The 16237-nt window shown below is 41.1% G+C and overlaps 1 protein-coding gene across 1 annotated transcript in view; it reads left to right on the forward strand.

Moving 5' to 3' along the window:
• Positions 1-16237, forward strand: part of tox3 (TOX high mobility group box family member 3) — a 42147-nt gene that overhangs the window by 22666 nt on the left and 3244 nt on the right. Inside the window, exons 2-4 of the mRNA XM_078252959.1 lie at positions 1280-1345; positions 9402-9653; positions 15928-16191. Of these exons, the coding sequence (XP_078109085.1) occupies positions 1280-1345; positions 9402-9653; positions 15928-16191 (582 nt within the window). The remainder of the gene's footprint in view (positions 1-1279; positions 1346-9401; positions 9654-15927; positions 16192-16237) is intronic.

Consider the following 16237-nt stretch of genomic DNA (forward strand, 5'->3'; position numbering starts at 1 on the left):
TAACCACTCAGAAGAAAAGGAGAAGGGGAAAAAAAACACAAAGGGTTAGAAAATATATTAATGCACTTCTCAGTTCGCTCTGATCTTAATTTGTTTCCACTATTGTTTGGCTTCTGCTAGAATAATAAGCCATTTTCTTTCTCTCTCTCTCTCTCTCTCTCTCTCTCTCTCTCTCTCTCTCTCTCTCTCTCTCTCTCTCTCTCTCTCTCTCTCTCTCTCTGTCTATTGGAGTTCTTCATCTCATAATGTTTTAAGAGAGTGACTTTGTAATAAACACACAAAAGAGATTACTGCCGAGCTTTGTTGAAAATGTGTTCTCAGTGGAACCTCATAAAGACGCAAACGCACTGCGACTCTCCTCCGTGCTGTGTAGGCTGTGTTTTGCCCTCACTCACAGAGAGGTGCATTGTGCTCCTGGGCCCAGCTGCTAGCCCATAATTCTTCATTCTATGTCCCATTGTTCCTACCTGTCAGCATGGTTGTGTCTCCAAAGAAAGGAAGTGGCTGCCATTTTGCCAGCAGGCTATGTGTGGGTTGGGAGGGCAGGGTATGTTGTGAAAAAACATGTTATTTCTTACCCAAGTACGGGGTTTTAATATCTTATCAATTGTCTTATATACTGATGTGTCTTTAAAGTGTGTCACTCACCATTGTATCACCACTGGTGACTGTTATTACTCTGATATCAACTCTGATATTAACAGGTAAATGCTTGAGTATAATACACTTTTATTTGCTGCACTAAAATATAGGATAGATCCAAAATACATTTATGTTGAAATCCCATTCTTCACAAAGATAGATGAATGTCAAAACGATACGTTACGGATAAATTGTAAAACCAAGCTCCTATTAATCAAAAATGTACTCTAGCCATATTAAAAACACTCTCCATCTCCTTATTTCCCCTCAGTATCTCCCCTCTCCCATAGTTTATTTGAAGTTAATAACCTGCCACTGCATCTTGATACTTGGCTTTGTGATGCAAACATATTCTTAATTGCCATCCCATATGAGCTGAATAGCCAGACCAGATTCTCATTACCCTGGTTTGAATTGGCCTGGGCCTCTCACGTGCCTCTCGTCATGTCACAATAATGGCCTAGCAATAATGCTCATGCACGTCGAGAAAGGGGTTAACTCAGTGTGTAAACATTCAGAGCCAAGTGTGACAATCTATTTGAGTGACAGGTGTCCATTATGAAAGGGGAGAGCTTGAGTTGCACTGGATCTTATCTGGACACTTGTAAGCTGAATGTGTTTTTTGTTCTCATTTCAGTTTCAGAATAACAACAACTACATGAACATGGCGGAGGCGAACGGTGCCCTGCTCGCTGCTGGTGATGTGAGTGTACTTTTCCTTTTTTTTCTCAAATTCTCAACATGGGAAATTCAACCAATGCAAACTTACTCTCTAATAGAAATGCAGTTAATACAGTGTATTTTTCATTTAGTTAGGCTTTTTCATAAGTGTCATCATGTATATTAATTATACTTCTCTTTTTAAATATTTCTCTGTGGTTCGTCATTAACTATTTAAGGAAATGTAGATGGCCAAAGTTGGCAACAGTAAAAGACAATATCTAAAGCATAAGCCCTATATTAGACTGCAAAACCCTCTATAACATCTATAATGATAAATTCCAATTTGAATTTATCCGTGTTTGTCATAGGCAACATTATTTTATTGCTTGAAATGCTGCCTGCTCAAATGCTGCTTAACCTGAGATCCACAAAAGACAATAAGCTTACAGAAAGATGAGCTATGCTCAGCCTATATTGTCTCATAGTAACTTCTGAGAGTCTTGTCTGCACTCTATAAGATAAAGCTGAGGTAAACAGCTGTTTCTTTCCTCGTTTCAAAGACATAATGAAGGAGCCCAAAGAGGTTCTATAGTTCTGACACTTCCTATCTGCAGTCACTTACAAAAAGTGAAATGTCACCAACAATCTGAGTGTGGAGTAGCTCTGCTGGAATAGCTCTGTGTACTGTACTGTTACATTGAAAGAAAGAAGGGAATAGTTGTTTCTCTGGAGGTATATAACCGCCTCTCTGAGCCATAGTAGACCTAACAGTGTGCTAAATTTACCCGTTCTATTCCCCCTCCACCCACTCCGCTGCCCTGTCATTAGAGACAAGTGCACCAAAAATACCCGTCATACTCTGTGGTTCAAACGGGCCAATCTCATCCAGTTTAGCAGGGGAGATTGATCTGGCTTCAAAACCCACAGCAAAGCCTCATTACACAGCTCCTACATAGTGAGATAGATGTCAATGTTAACCTTATTGTTTTCATTCACAGTCACTTGGGCAGTTGGGATGCAACTGTGACATTCAAGCTCAGACAGGAGTGTTGTGTTTTGAGTGCGTGACCTCATGTTCATAAAGTGGCTGCTTCACAAAGCCACAGAGTGTTATGGAAGAAGTTTAATTTCCCCCCACATTTACGCTGAGTGGGTGCATCCTCTGTATCCACTGGCTGCTGAGGCCCACTGCAGCGGGTAGCACGTTGACACAAACTGCTTGGAGAGCATTCAGCCCCCAGCTGTGAGGGCCCACTGTGGCAGTCAGGGAACAGGGGGATGGGCTGGGGGGGGCTCCTTGATAAAAAAAAAAACAGCCTAGCTAATTTGCATTTCATCAAAAGGAACAACTGTTTCCAGTGTTAGGGCACAGATGGTATTGTGCTCAAGAGAGAGAGAGAAGAAGAAATCTTAAGCATAGGGTTTTCTTTTCTTGGAGTGCCCAAAGTATTGTTTGTTGCAACCTCAGCTAAATTAGGATTAATGTGACTTCCACTTTGAGGTTTCACACTATCTCCACTGGATTGCTATATACCTAATGTGTCTGCCTTGGGCTGAGGGTACAGTGGGAAAGGAAGTGTCCATTATGAGGGCTCCATGATGAACAGCTTACTTTGACAGTAGGCTAAATTAATGCCATCACATTTGGTAAACTATTTTTAAATCAAACCAGAGGGCTATAGCATAAACAGATGCGCCCTCTATGCATTTTCACTCCTTCTTTGCACGTAGCTACACCTCTTTCTCAAATGAGATCTGGGAAGATTGTCATTAGCTTTAAGTTATTTATTTCACTTGTGCACAAATTCTTTAGCCTGACAAGCCAGACCCACATCAATGTGTTGGGTCTGGGAACTCACCATTGGCAGGGCTCAATCCGCGGGGCGGGATAAACGGTTGTCTTTTAAATTCCTCTGCACGCAATAGGATAGCGCTACAACCAACCAGAGCAACGCTAGTTGATAAAAATGATTAAACTTTTGCCGTATCTGGTCGGCAAAACTCCGAACACATCTTCCTTTTTTAAGAATGACTTCAGTGCTTCACTCCAAGTCTTCCAGAGTAGCAGCCAAAGCCGATTCAAAAGACCGCTGTTCGCCAGCAGCAGCAGCCATCTTCTTTGTTTTCAAGTAGCAGGGAATTCACGTGGAACCGTCGCAACTCTTCCGTTTTTATGTTAAGCCCGCCCACCGACTCTATACCACCGTTCTCTTAATTTACCATGCTCTATACACGATGTGATTGGCCTGACCAGAGTTTGGTTTTTCCAGCTCACGAGCCAACGGAGAGTTGCTAGACGACCCCGGCTGCAAATTACATTTGCTGCCGCTAGGGTGCGTCTAGATTTCTAGGCTACAAATGCTTAGTCTGTAGGTTCATTCTCAGCTCATTGCCATAGCACCGCCGTGTGAAACTGCTGTGACATCATCTAACCAAACAGAGGAACATCTGCACTCTGTCAATTGTACGGGGCTGCCATTTGTTTTACAATCTGGGGCGTCAGGAGTGAATAAAAAGTTGCGCTCGCTATTATATAATATACATTAGTGACGATTATCTCTGACCAATCGGTGCTCTGCAGTGTTTTAACTCCACCTTCTAGTATCAGATCAGATGACTTGTAGCCTTGACGAAAGCGGTACTAAAAAAAGTACTAGGTACTATCCACAACTTTTGCAAATGAAAAATCAATAAGGAGTGAGTCAAGTTGAGTAGAGCAGAGCGTACCATGCAGTGGAAACACAGCATAAGTTAGCATCATTGCTTAGCTTCAATCTGGGGAAATTTGACTGCTTGAACAACAGCCGACAGCTCTGCAGCCCTTACGTTTTCCAACCACCTGTTGTTTTACATGAATAAATTGCAATGCAAGTGTCAAATTGTTTCACCTATCAATTAGTAAGACAATGTAACTTTTGCTAACAGCTGTCATTGCCACAAATGACAATTTTGGGATAATGGTCAATGTTAAATCATACTGTAACAGTAACACAAGTAGAGTCATAAAGTCCATGAACTAACCCTCAATATCTATTTAAAGTTTGCTAACATTAGCTACCATAAGCTACGGGTCATATCAGTACCAGGCCAAGTGAGACTGTGGCTACAAAACTAAGTGCTTTATTGCTAATGAATTCTACTTTTCTTTTATAAGAGGAAGGATGTGTTATTTATTTCTTCAAAAGTAAGAAGAATAAAATGTAACTTACGTTAAACGTTACACACTTGTTGTGCTATAAGCATTAACGCGAATGCCTTTGAAGCTAAAAAACATCCAGTTACTATTAGTCTGCACAACACATACTGTATATTTAAAATAACAGTATGTATTGTCCTCAAGGCAGAATGCTTCTACATCTGAACACTAGACCTGTATTTGCTGTTTAGATGGCTGGTGTATCATTTACCTTATGCACTTAGAGGATGAGATAAGATGACCTTGGTATGTCTGGTAAAGCACACATCCTAGCAGAGTAAGCTTGACTGCTTCCCTCAGGGAAAAGGATACTGTACACTGAGATTGTGTTCCACTCAGATGTATCACTTTACTTTCCTAATCAAATTAGAGACATGTAATGAACTATAAATATGTAGAAATGGACTACAAATGATCCAAATTAGAAATAATGTTGATTAGGGGTGCCTTGGTTGATGTTGTCATTTGAGTAGCTGCACTCTGCCTGTCTAGATATTTGAAACTGGATCCTCAATCCTGTCTCTATTGATTCTGAAGCCTATTATATGCAGTAATTGCATGCTGCTGCCTTTAACAAGTCTTGGTTATTGCATCTGTGAATTGCATTACTACGTTTATTGAAGGGCTGGGAATATTGCCCGAAAAGCTTTCTCTTGCTTTTTGTCCTGATATTAAAAGAGCGCCATGGCAGCACGAGGATAAAATATCGGAAGGGAAAACTCACCTCCCTGCATGTTTCTATTGTTGTAACCCTTGTTTTCATGTTTAATTTGTTAGATATAATTAAAATAAAACAATGTGCATATATATAAAAACAAGATTTTGTAGACCCTTTGCACTACAGCCACTTTTAGCCATGCTAGTGGCCTGGCTCAAGGGATGGCAATGTTGCTCGGTCGGTAGGTCCGCTACTTTGGTCCAGGCGAAAATATCTCATTTTGTGAAGACAATAATGTTCCCCGGAGGATAAGGCATTATTCATTTTGGTGATCACCTGACTTTTCTTCTAGCGCTGCAATGAGGTTCACCTATTTGGTTTTTAGTGACACGTCTTGAAAATGAAAGGATGGCTTCCCCTAGAGGATGACTTTGGTAATTTCCCTTACTTTTCATCCAGTGCCTCCAGGATATTTCACAGGTGATATAACAGATACATTTTCACTTATCACTTGAAAAATGTCAACATCTGACAGATGGCTTGGCAGGAAATGTACTGACAGTCATGGTCCCCAGGCGATGTATATGACTTTAGTGATCCTTGTTTCTTCTGCCGCCACCACGAGTTTAACATTTGATTACTTGAGTGAAATGTCTCTTTAACTATTGAATGGATTATATAGACGTTCATGCCCTCCTCAGGATGAATCTTAAAAACTTGTCCCCTGACTTTTCACCTAGCACCTTTTAAGTCCAAATTTTAACTTTGGTGTATGACTAAATACTTCCAGAATTAATGACATTCTCATCAGCCTCAGCTATACTTTGTATTTAGTGCTAATTATCAAACGTTAGCATGCTGTCATTGTGAGCAGGTTAGCATGCCGACGGCAGCATTTAGGTCAAAGCACTGCTGTGCAAAGAGCCGCTAGTATGGCTGTAGACGTTTAGGTTTAGATTTTTGCATAATTTTGTCTCAGTATTTGGTAATATTTTACTGTGCATTTACTGTACTTTATCTACTGCTGTACATAACCAAGTAATTCTGATTATTATAAATTATTAGCTATGATTTGTTTATCACCACATACTAGATAAACCCCACACTTTGATGTGTTTACCACTGAGGACTAGTGATTTCACACACACTCATGATGCTCATGCAGGGTACATCAGGCCTCTCTGTTACAAGCCCTGCTCTGCCCTCTTACCACTGGACCCTGTGGCTGCCAATGGAAAGACACACACACACACACACACACTACTCTCTCTCTGTTGTACTGTCCCTTGCCCACCCTTTAACATGTACATGCCTGCACATCCCAAGCCAGCATCTGGCTTGGCACTTGGCTCTGCTTAGCCTTTCAGAACAATTTAAATGGATAATCAGGCTGGTGATGCGAAGAAAGTGGATTGTGCATCTCTTAATCTCCGATCAGAGCCCCCTAAGCTGCTCCTGGTGCAGAATTAGACTGGCTTTATGTGAAATGACACTAGACAGTGTGCAACACTGTAACACTCTGTGGGTTCCAGTAAAATCTGGCTCCTCTTCCCCGGGGAGAGGGCCTTTTCTTCGCAAACAGCTGACATCTTCCATACCCCCCCAAATGAGACACAAACGCCATGTCTCCATTATTGGTGCCCCTAGTGCAGATGTTAAATTTGTATCATAACAAAGAGAGGCGATGCACACAAGCACAGTCTTTGATACTGATCTTGCTCTAACTTCCTTACCCCACTGTATTTTCTTTTTTCTATTCTCTACTTACATTCTGTTAAGCAGACACTAAACAACAGCATTCCTCTCCTCCAAGTGCATGTCTGTGTTTTGCTTAAAGGTCACAGTCATGCTTATGCTGCTCTCCTACAAAAGTGGAGCTCTGTTAGCCAACCTTCTTCTTTGACATCTCAAATCTCTAGGTTGGCTCTGTAATATAGGCCACAATGCAGCAGCCTATAGGATCCAGTGGCCTATTTATTTCTGCTCTGATTTACCTTACAAGGTGTAACGCCACAGGAAACCTACTTATATCAGCAAATAGTGTCCATAGTAGAGCAAGAGCAAAAAAATGTAAGCGATATGTGTCCCTCCTCAAAAGCATTCCTGCAAGGGCTTATGTGGATAAATGTGGTCAAAGTATCACAACCTGTGCAGTGTATCTGACTGTACTGGACAAGGAAAGACCCGAGACAGGGCTGATACCTTTTTAAGTCAGATAAATTATTATAGTTTGACAGTTTTTTTCAGATTGCTACATGATATGATACAGATGACACTTGGACCATAGATCTTACGGCTGGTGTGGAGGTTGACCCTACTCCACAGGGGACGTTGAAAAAGATGAACGAAGACCGTGATGATGAACGATCTCTGATCCTTTCCATGTGCTACTGGAACTCTTTGTTCATGACTCATGACAATTTTGTTTTATATTTTTTATAAACACTCTGCGGTTGGATTCGCATGCTGCTATCCCAAGTTCTGGAGGTTTTTGAGTGGACTGAAGCATAATATGACAGCAGAGGACTCAGAGTAAATGGGTCCTACTGAAGGTGCACAAGATTTATTCTGCACTCTGCATGCCAGAAGCCAGGGCTGTGATGAATATGACCTTAGCTCCTTTTGAAAAGAGAACTGATTCTCTAGCTGTGAAACGAGCACTGAAAAGTGAAACAGTGGTAAGGAGCAGGAAGAGAGTAAGAAACAGAAGGAATGAAAACTCTTAGTTGCTGCCTCTGCCACTGGAATTCATCAGTGCTTGTCAAGACAGCTGCCCTGAGCAGGCAATGAATTAGTTTCAAGTGTCTGTGTGCTAAAGCAAGCAAGGGGAACATTAATACTTCCTAATCAAGGGCTGTGTTGGCATATTCCCTCCATTGTCTCCCTTCTGTTATTCTATCCTCTGCTGGAGACAGAAAGACAGAGCGGAGGAAGACAGGGAAGAGATGCCTGGTTAGCTTTGTTGTTAACCATAGTGAGCTCTGCTGGCAGGGCATGCAACTCTTAATATCAAGTTTATAGGTTTGAGGTTAGTAGAACTTCACCTCTATTCGGGTAGGAGTTTGATTACTCTAGGACAAGCCATGCAATAATACTTTACATGTGCCTAAATGCTGTAATGTTGTCACATTTTGTTAAGACTGAGCCAACAAAGCATGAGAAAAACCAGCTCCCCTTTCAAAGAAGCAGGGTTTATCTCAGAAAGCGAGGCATGATCATCTACAGGACTCACAATCCCGTTGGAAATTAAATGCAGGTGTGTGTGAAAAGGTGAAATCGGTATGCGGGAGAGTGCCAGTTCGAATTGGTTTAAATGCCCATTTACTCCAGTTTTTTGTCTTCTATGCCAATTATTTTCATGCCAGGATTTCACGGCATATTTCAAATAGTTGATAATATCACTGGAGGCAGGTCTTAAACCGTACCGTAAAAGTGACCCAAGGCCAAGAAAGTAGTGTTTGAGATCAAGCAGAAGCACTTAGTTTTTGGGTTTCCTAGTAGCTTCTTAAAGCAAGCAGTGTGCCAAGTGCGAGCAGTTAAAATCATGTCAGCGGCTAGATAGCATGCGGTTTGGCCCTGTGTTCAGCTGCATGTATATGGACCTGCAGTGTGGTCATTGTGTGGATATGAATATATCGGCTTTCCAGATAGTAGCTCAATGCAATGTGCAGATGAAAACAAGACCCAAGTAGGTGAACAGTCCCATCTCCAAGAAGGCACATAAGCAAATTAAGTGTGACCAAAAGCTTTAATTCGAAAGGCAGAAGGATTAGGCTGTTTGATGAGCAGATTTAAGGGGGCAGGCAAGGGGAACAAAAAGAAACACTTCTGGCCAAGCGTAATAATCTTTGAAAATGTTTTTAAATCCATCTCCCTGTGACGTGTATTTTCACTGCACTTCAACCCAACATCTTCCATCCCTAAGATTAAGGGCTTTTATCATGTATCCTCTCTCTCCCGTGATTGCTGCTTGATATTTTTACTTTTGACGTCTTCCTCCTCACTCGCCTTTTTTTCTTTCTTTTTTTTCTGAAATTGGACTTTAATAGGTTTAGGAAATGTTACATCTTAGTGCACTTACAGACAAGTGTATTACCACTCAAATAAAACACTCCCTTAAACAAAGTTGTCTCATATAATCCCTGAAGGTTTCCTTCCGGCATGTTAGATAAGGCCCACCTCAGCGAATGCTTCTCGGCTGTTTTGTGTTGCTGGATTTCATGATTTTACTCTTCTTTGCAGACTTTTCATACGCCCAGCTTGGGGGACGAGGAGTTTGAGATTCCTCCCATTACACCTCCACCTGAGACGGAGTCTGGTCTGGGTCTATCGGAAGTGGACTCACCTTTCCCAGCAATGCCGGAGCCCCCAGTTCCTCACAGGGGTCTCTTAATCCCTCAGTTCCCCCCTCAGAGCCTGGATCTGCCCTCTATTACCATCTCACGCAACATGATGGACCAGGAAGGAGTGTCTGTCAACAACGGCCAACCCGTGGTGAGCACCTCTATGCATATACACCACTAGTAAATCAAGAAGGCTATTCATTTTCTGCGACTAGAGAAATGGTATCCTCATCTGTCAACACACAAAATACTCCAACAGCGCTGCTCCAGTATGTGTCCTACTTGTAGCTGCAGCTCCAGATGTGTTTTTTGATGGTGTATCCAAACTTAACAAATGATATAAGATATGATTTAGTTTACACTACTGGACACGCTGATATCAGAAGCATACAGTCCTTAAATGAGCCCTTTTACTAAACCATAATGTCACCTTCACAGTTTCCGTACGCCTCCTGTTGTCAGTACATCTGGCACAGCATCTGGCCTTGTTTACAACACAGGAGGTATATGATCACATTGAGTAAATGTCATGATATTATGTTACTTACTGTGAAGATCTTTTTTTTAAAGCACACAGAGTGTGGAAGATCCCCCTCTGTAAGGTGAGCAGATGTAGATAGATCACAGGTGTTAAAATACAAAGCACATTCAGTCCCTGAAGGACAGTGAAAATGGGACCAAAACGTGCCACAGTTTCACGTGCTCATATTTAATTCATGTTGCCTCCAGAAGCTTTTATTTGTTTGTAAATGCTGATGCATGCTTTCTGTCCAATGTCACACGAGGTCTCCAGAAAAGACACACATTTTGTTGGAAGTTTAGGATCAGCTTTGTCTTTGTGTTGTAAAGAATTACCCTCAAAGAAAGGACTTCATGAACCTACTTTCAGCTTAATCCTGCTTTCCTCTGATATGGATGGTCAAACATGGAACAGTAGACGAAAATAATCACTCTCTTTATGTTGATGCTGCTATGTGCTATAGATTGTGAGATTGTTGTCTTGAGGTGGAAAGGCATTTTCAAATGCCACAATCATAGAGGCATTGAGGAGGAAAAATGGAAATGTCACCGGCTGACTAGTTGTCTTACAGACCTATTACAAAAATGGAAGATGCATTTAGAAGAAAAGAAATGAAAGGACAAAGCATGAGCGGAGAGATGACAATGTTGATACTGAATTTGCTTTGTGAGCCACAACACACATTACATTGAGAAGAGACGCCATGATCATTATAACTTTCTCTACAACACATTTGTTGAATCACACTATTATTTATTTACTTTACATATTGGAAGGGGGCTATAACATTTTACAGCTCTTTTTCCTGCTTCCATGCTTCTGGCATGTAAAATAATTGCGGCTTTTAAAATATCTCTGCCGCATACAGTAAGCGAGCCCCAGAAGGCTTTTGCCTGAAGAATTTTCATTTCATGGTCAGTTAAGCTTTCTACATCTGGAAGAAGCAGAACCTTGACACAATTACATTCCTGGCTGTTCTCACGACTTGCTGGAGGATTAGATTTGATTCTCAAACATTATTCCTCTTTAACACCATTTGCATGGCTCATGTCTCTGATTGTGCGGGGACTCTATTAAAAACTGAGAGGAGAATGTGGGTTTCTGCTCCTTGCCTTGTGGCTTTGTCGGCAGCGCACTACTCACTCGTTATCAGTCGTCATCACACATTGTACCGCAGGAAGGCTCGTGGTGGCCCTTCATTTTTCCTGTAAATGGGATTGATCCCCAAAAGTCTTATGACAATGCCTATAGAAATTCTATTCATCTAAGGTGTTATCTTTGCCTTGAAAAGAGAATGCAACTTTTAAATGAGATAAGTAACAGTGCTGATTGCAGTGCATTCAATATACAGAGACAATGATTTACGAAGGCCCTAAGAGGGGTGTTTTGTCATTTTGTCAGCACACTGATAAAGGAATGACAACCTTATATACATGATTACATTCTGTGTTATTTGTTATGGCTGCAGGGGCAAACAAATAAACCGTGCACTATTGCAATTACATTTTTCATCAAGCCGCCATGCTCATATTTCCCCAACACTTGTCTTGGTTTTCTTTATTTATACAAGCTAACTGGTGGAGAATATTTAGTGTGTGTGGAAGCCTGTCTCTTATCACAACTTAATGAGATACCCAACCAGTGAATATACCTGGGCTATTTTCAAAAGCTTCTTCCATGTCATTGCATTGCCAAGTGTTCTGCTAATTCCTCTCCCGATAATGTTCAGCGTATGTCTTGCAAATTGGCCACAGATGCAGAGCTTCTACAAAGAGAAATACATTTTTTCAGCTGCACTGTGCCTGGCAAGCCCTGAATCTGAAGTCATTATTTATTTAATCTGCTCTCCTAACAAGCTTCTGACTCTCATTTTTGTCTCCCAGCATGTGTCCTCCTGATTTGTGATTGAATCTCAATAGTGCCAAATAGTACTGGAGTAGAGCTGCCAGTATTGCTTTATTCGCAATGTCTTCTCAATTTTCTCCCTGCTGCACAGCAAGGGTCTCTGGGTTCTATTTCAAAAAACACCTGGTGCCTTTACCACACTTTTTCTTGACACATGTAGGCATGTACTGAAATGTCCTCCACGATTGGATTCGAAACCTACAGTAGTCAACCAGTTGTATTAGATTTTAAAATCAATACTTAGGAGATTTGAGTCCTGTTGTCTTATTACATTTACCACTATGTGGTGATGCATTATATATTTTTCATTACCAACTAGCTGTTTCACATGTCATTAGCTTTACAGCAGCAAAGATATGCTAATGGCGAACCCAAAATAGTGTGCTTGGACCACATGCTAGATGAAAGTGAGGCTGAAAAAGAGATTTGCAGTTTGTTGTTCACATGATTTGAAATGCCTTGATACTGTGTAGATTGCCAGTAAGTATAATACCCTGTGTTTTGACTGGTCAAAAGCCACTATATCCTGAATCAAAATGGAAAATGTGAGCACTGTTGCAGAAAGCATGTTTTTCTACACTTCCCTCTTATCTCCCTTCCAAGCCAAGAAGCACTGACATGAGTTGTACATCAATTTAAGAGAGTGTTTTTTTTTCTCTTGCTCCATGTCTTTTTCTTTTCTCCCTCGGCAGACAGCTATTGTGACATATTGGGTCAGTCAGAAATGAAAGATATTCATGCAGGCATGCAGTACTTGTAATGAAGTCTCAGCTTGACCTTCTGCATGATTGATTCTGTAATTTACTTTTCTCAGGCAGCTCTCAAAATGAAATGATGTCATGTTTGACAAGTTTTAAATACCCATAATGCATCAGGAGAAATGTTGGAAAGGGGTATGGGTCAGTGGCTGTACCAGACCAAGGGGAGGGAACCTACTGGCCCTTACGAGGGAGAGGGAGAGAGATTTGTTTTTAAGTGGGGGTTAGAGGTTGGGGAGATAGATGGACTGAGTTTGCACACCACAGAAAGAGAGAGAGAGAGAGAGAGAGAGAGAGAGAAGTGTGTTTGACTGAGACAGGGAAGGAGAAAGAAAAACAATTTATCTTAATGCTATTATAGCCTTTACCGGCATTCAAAATTCCATTTTTCTCATTTGGCTTAAGCACAGACTTCAGCAGGTTGCTGAAAATGGAGGGAAAAAATAAAATGATGTACCCGTTTAGAAGGCGAGTAAAGGAATATGTGCAGAGTACTGATAAACTATCTTTAATAGGACTGACCTTTCATGCTGGCGAAAGTTACTGGGGGATTCATCCTTATAATTACCATATAGATGATTTTACCCCTCTCCTGCCATGGAACATTTCCAAGAGCTCTGGCATTGATTGAATGGAAATTGAACTTGTTAAGATTCTTTTCAGCCTGTTACATCTCAGTACATGGTGCCACTGTTCATAAATTCTCCCTAAATTCTGATTTCCAATATCTTAAAGAACAGACTGGAGCCTGCTTTCATTGACATCAGTGTTGAGATTGTTTATCACTTGGTGAATGCATAATGTTGCATTTTGTGTCCAGCTGCTGTGTATTGGCCTGTGTTTATTGTGGAAAGGGTTTCACACATTGTCAATAGTGTTTTTTTCTTATCTGCTAGTTTTTCGAACGTTTTTTGTGGCTCTATGTGGAGTGTTTGCTGTGTTGAGTGTGGATGAGGCCAACAATAATGTACAAAACAAGCTATTTTTCTTCTTCTTGGAGCATATTGTTGACAGCATTATGTTGTTGCCAGCTATTTCAGATTTCACATTAAAAGTAACACGTTGGGGAACATTACTAAATGAATTTACATAAAAAAGCCTTTATTGATTAGGGAGTAGATTTCAGCTTGTTAGTGTTTGCACCCACACACACACACACACACACACACACACACACAAACACGGACCTGACTAAGGCACATCTGGCCACTGTGTACTCAAGATAAGGACTTATTTGCAGATTTACGATGACAATCAAAATATCTAGTTAGATGTCTGCTGTGACTGCTGACAATACTGCAATCAAAATGCAAATGAGGAGGTAGAGGGACATAAATAAACATCCTGGTACCAGATTCATATTCACAATCAAGGCAACTGTTACTTAAGATGATTTCTTTCCCTGTGTTATTAGCCGTTTTCTTTTCATTCAAAACAGGCGTGCTAATGCTGGCATTTCACTGACGTAACTGTCATTGTTCTTTTGTTTCATAGAGTGACAAGCACAATTGCTGCTACTTCATTTATTGCTATAATCTATGATAAAATAAGATATTTAGTAGGCTGTTAAATGTGATATGATTAAGTGTTTAACTGCAGTCATCAGTGCATATTTTGTTTTTCTAAATGCACAACATCCAAAGACCATTCAGAAGAAATCACCATTTTCCTTACAAATGGCAGAATGGACCATTGCTTTAAGTCAAAACTGCATCATTGGGATTGGGCAAAGGTGTTATTATACAGATGGCCAGGACTAATGAGCTCAGTGTGTGCGTCTTTGATATTCACAGAGAGCAAACTGCGAGCCATCATGCTCTCAGTAATGAAGATGACAATAGCACTTGGAACATGGCGGGCTGCAGATATGTAAATCACGGTCATTTGGTCACAGGCTTGTTTATTGCAGCTTTTATTCACAAGAAAACTAAAAGCGTCCATATTTGAAGCATCACAACAATATGTTTTCAATTTCTCCCCCACCTTCGCCTCACCTTTTGCAGAATCTTCCTCGTATATGTAAATATAAATGTGTTCTCACTTCATAGATTGTATTTATGATAAGCAGTAGACATGGCATATGAGAAAGAAATGGATTGTAGATCCAATACGTTTCTGTCTGAAATGGTGTAATAATATTGTTTTTGAAGACGGGCATTCATAAGGTTCTTTCAATAAAGTCAGGTGTGTGGGTTTTTGATTTGTTGATGTTGGGAGAGATTGAGTTTGTGCTGCTGAATACCAGATGGATGTACCCAGGGAGAACAAATCACCTTTTCTGTTGTGTTCACATCCTCTCCCCTGTTTTATGTCAGCTCTGCTGGCTCTCTGATCAGTCTTCCCTCTAGGGAGCTGGCAGTCCTTGTAATTTCATCCTCACCACAATCAATGCAAACATTTGTTGCATGCACCTTCTCTGAGACTCTTTCAAGAACCACATTTTTTTACCAGGAAAAAAGTGAAAGCGATTTTGAAAATGTTATTACATTGTACTCTGGATGGAAGAAGGGAGGGGAGCTGTCCAAAGCCCTTAAGCTTCATACCTTCAGCCAGTTAATTTATGGAGTTGGTTATATAGAAGTATTTCTTTTCCACTCTGGCAGTCAAACATGATCTATGAAAGGCGCCTCTTTTACAGAGTTATAACCTTAAAAGTAACATTACATCAAAGCATATAGGCTTGTGGCCCCCTCAAACTAAACTGACATGTAGGTGCATGCATACAAACCGCGACTCGAACAGTCTTTTTATTGTGGCATTTGAAGTTATGTACCCCAGCACGAGTCCACAGTTCCCCTCCAGGGACCGGGCAGTCAAAAGCTGTGTCACAGATTTCCATACAATAGAGTTTTAAAATGAATCAACTGAGCTGTGTAGCCATCTATTACTGGCTTATAAAGTTAGCTCCTTGGGTGTCAAGATAATTTATCATGGCCTGTAATAGAGACATTTAAGACCCAGGACATAGTGACATGTGATCTGCCCACATAACAATCCGCAGAATCCAGTGACCCGGTTTCCTCTGTGTACAGAGATACAGCTTCATGAGCTTTGTGAGCAGGGCAGTAGGGTGTCGTAGTGAGTACAGAGATATCTTTGAGCTGGAGAAATGAGGTGCAAGTCTATGCAGCCAGAACCTCACAGGCAGCGTTAAAGCAGAGGGAAAGGGATCAGTACAATTTTACATTTGTTTATCATTTTCTTAACAAGCCCCCTTTGCTTTTGTGTCAATTCCTTTACAGAATGTTGGAGCAGGCCATCTTCGCCAGTACCCACCCAATCCAGCCATGGTGATGAAGTCCATCATCAGCATGAACAGCCCCAATGGGATGTTATCACGGAATCAGCTGACCACCATCAACCAATCCCAACTCAACGCACAGCTGAGCCTAAACATGGCAGGACCCAACATCACCCATACTTCCCCATCACCGCCTGCCAGCAAGTCCGCCACGCCGTCTCCCTCCAGCTCCATCAATGAAGACGACCAGGACGAAGGCAACAGGGTGAGCAAAGTTAGAAATGATTTGGATCACTGTATTGAATGGTACT

Source organism: Sander vitreus, chromosome 1 (genome assembly GCF_031162955.1).
Source record: "Sander vitreus isolate 19-12246 chromosome 1, sanVit1, whole genome shotgun sequence".
Lineage (NCBI taxonomy): Eukaryota > Metazoa > Chordata > Actinopteri > Perciformes > Percidae > Sander > Sander vitreus.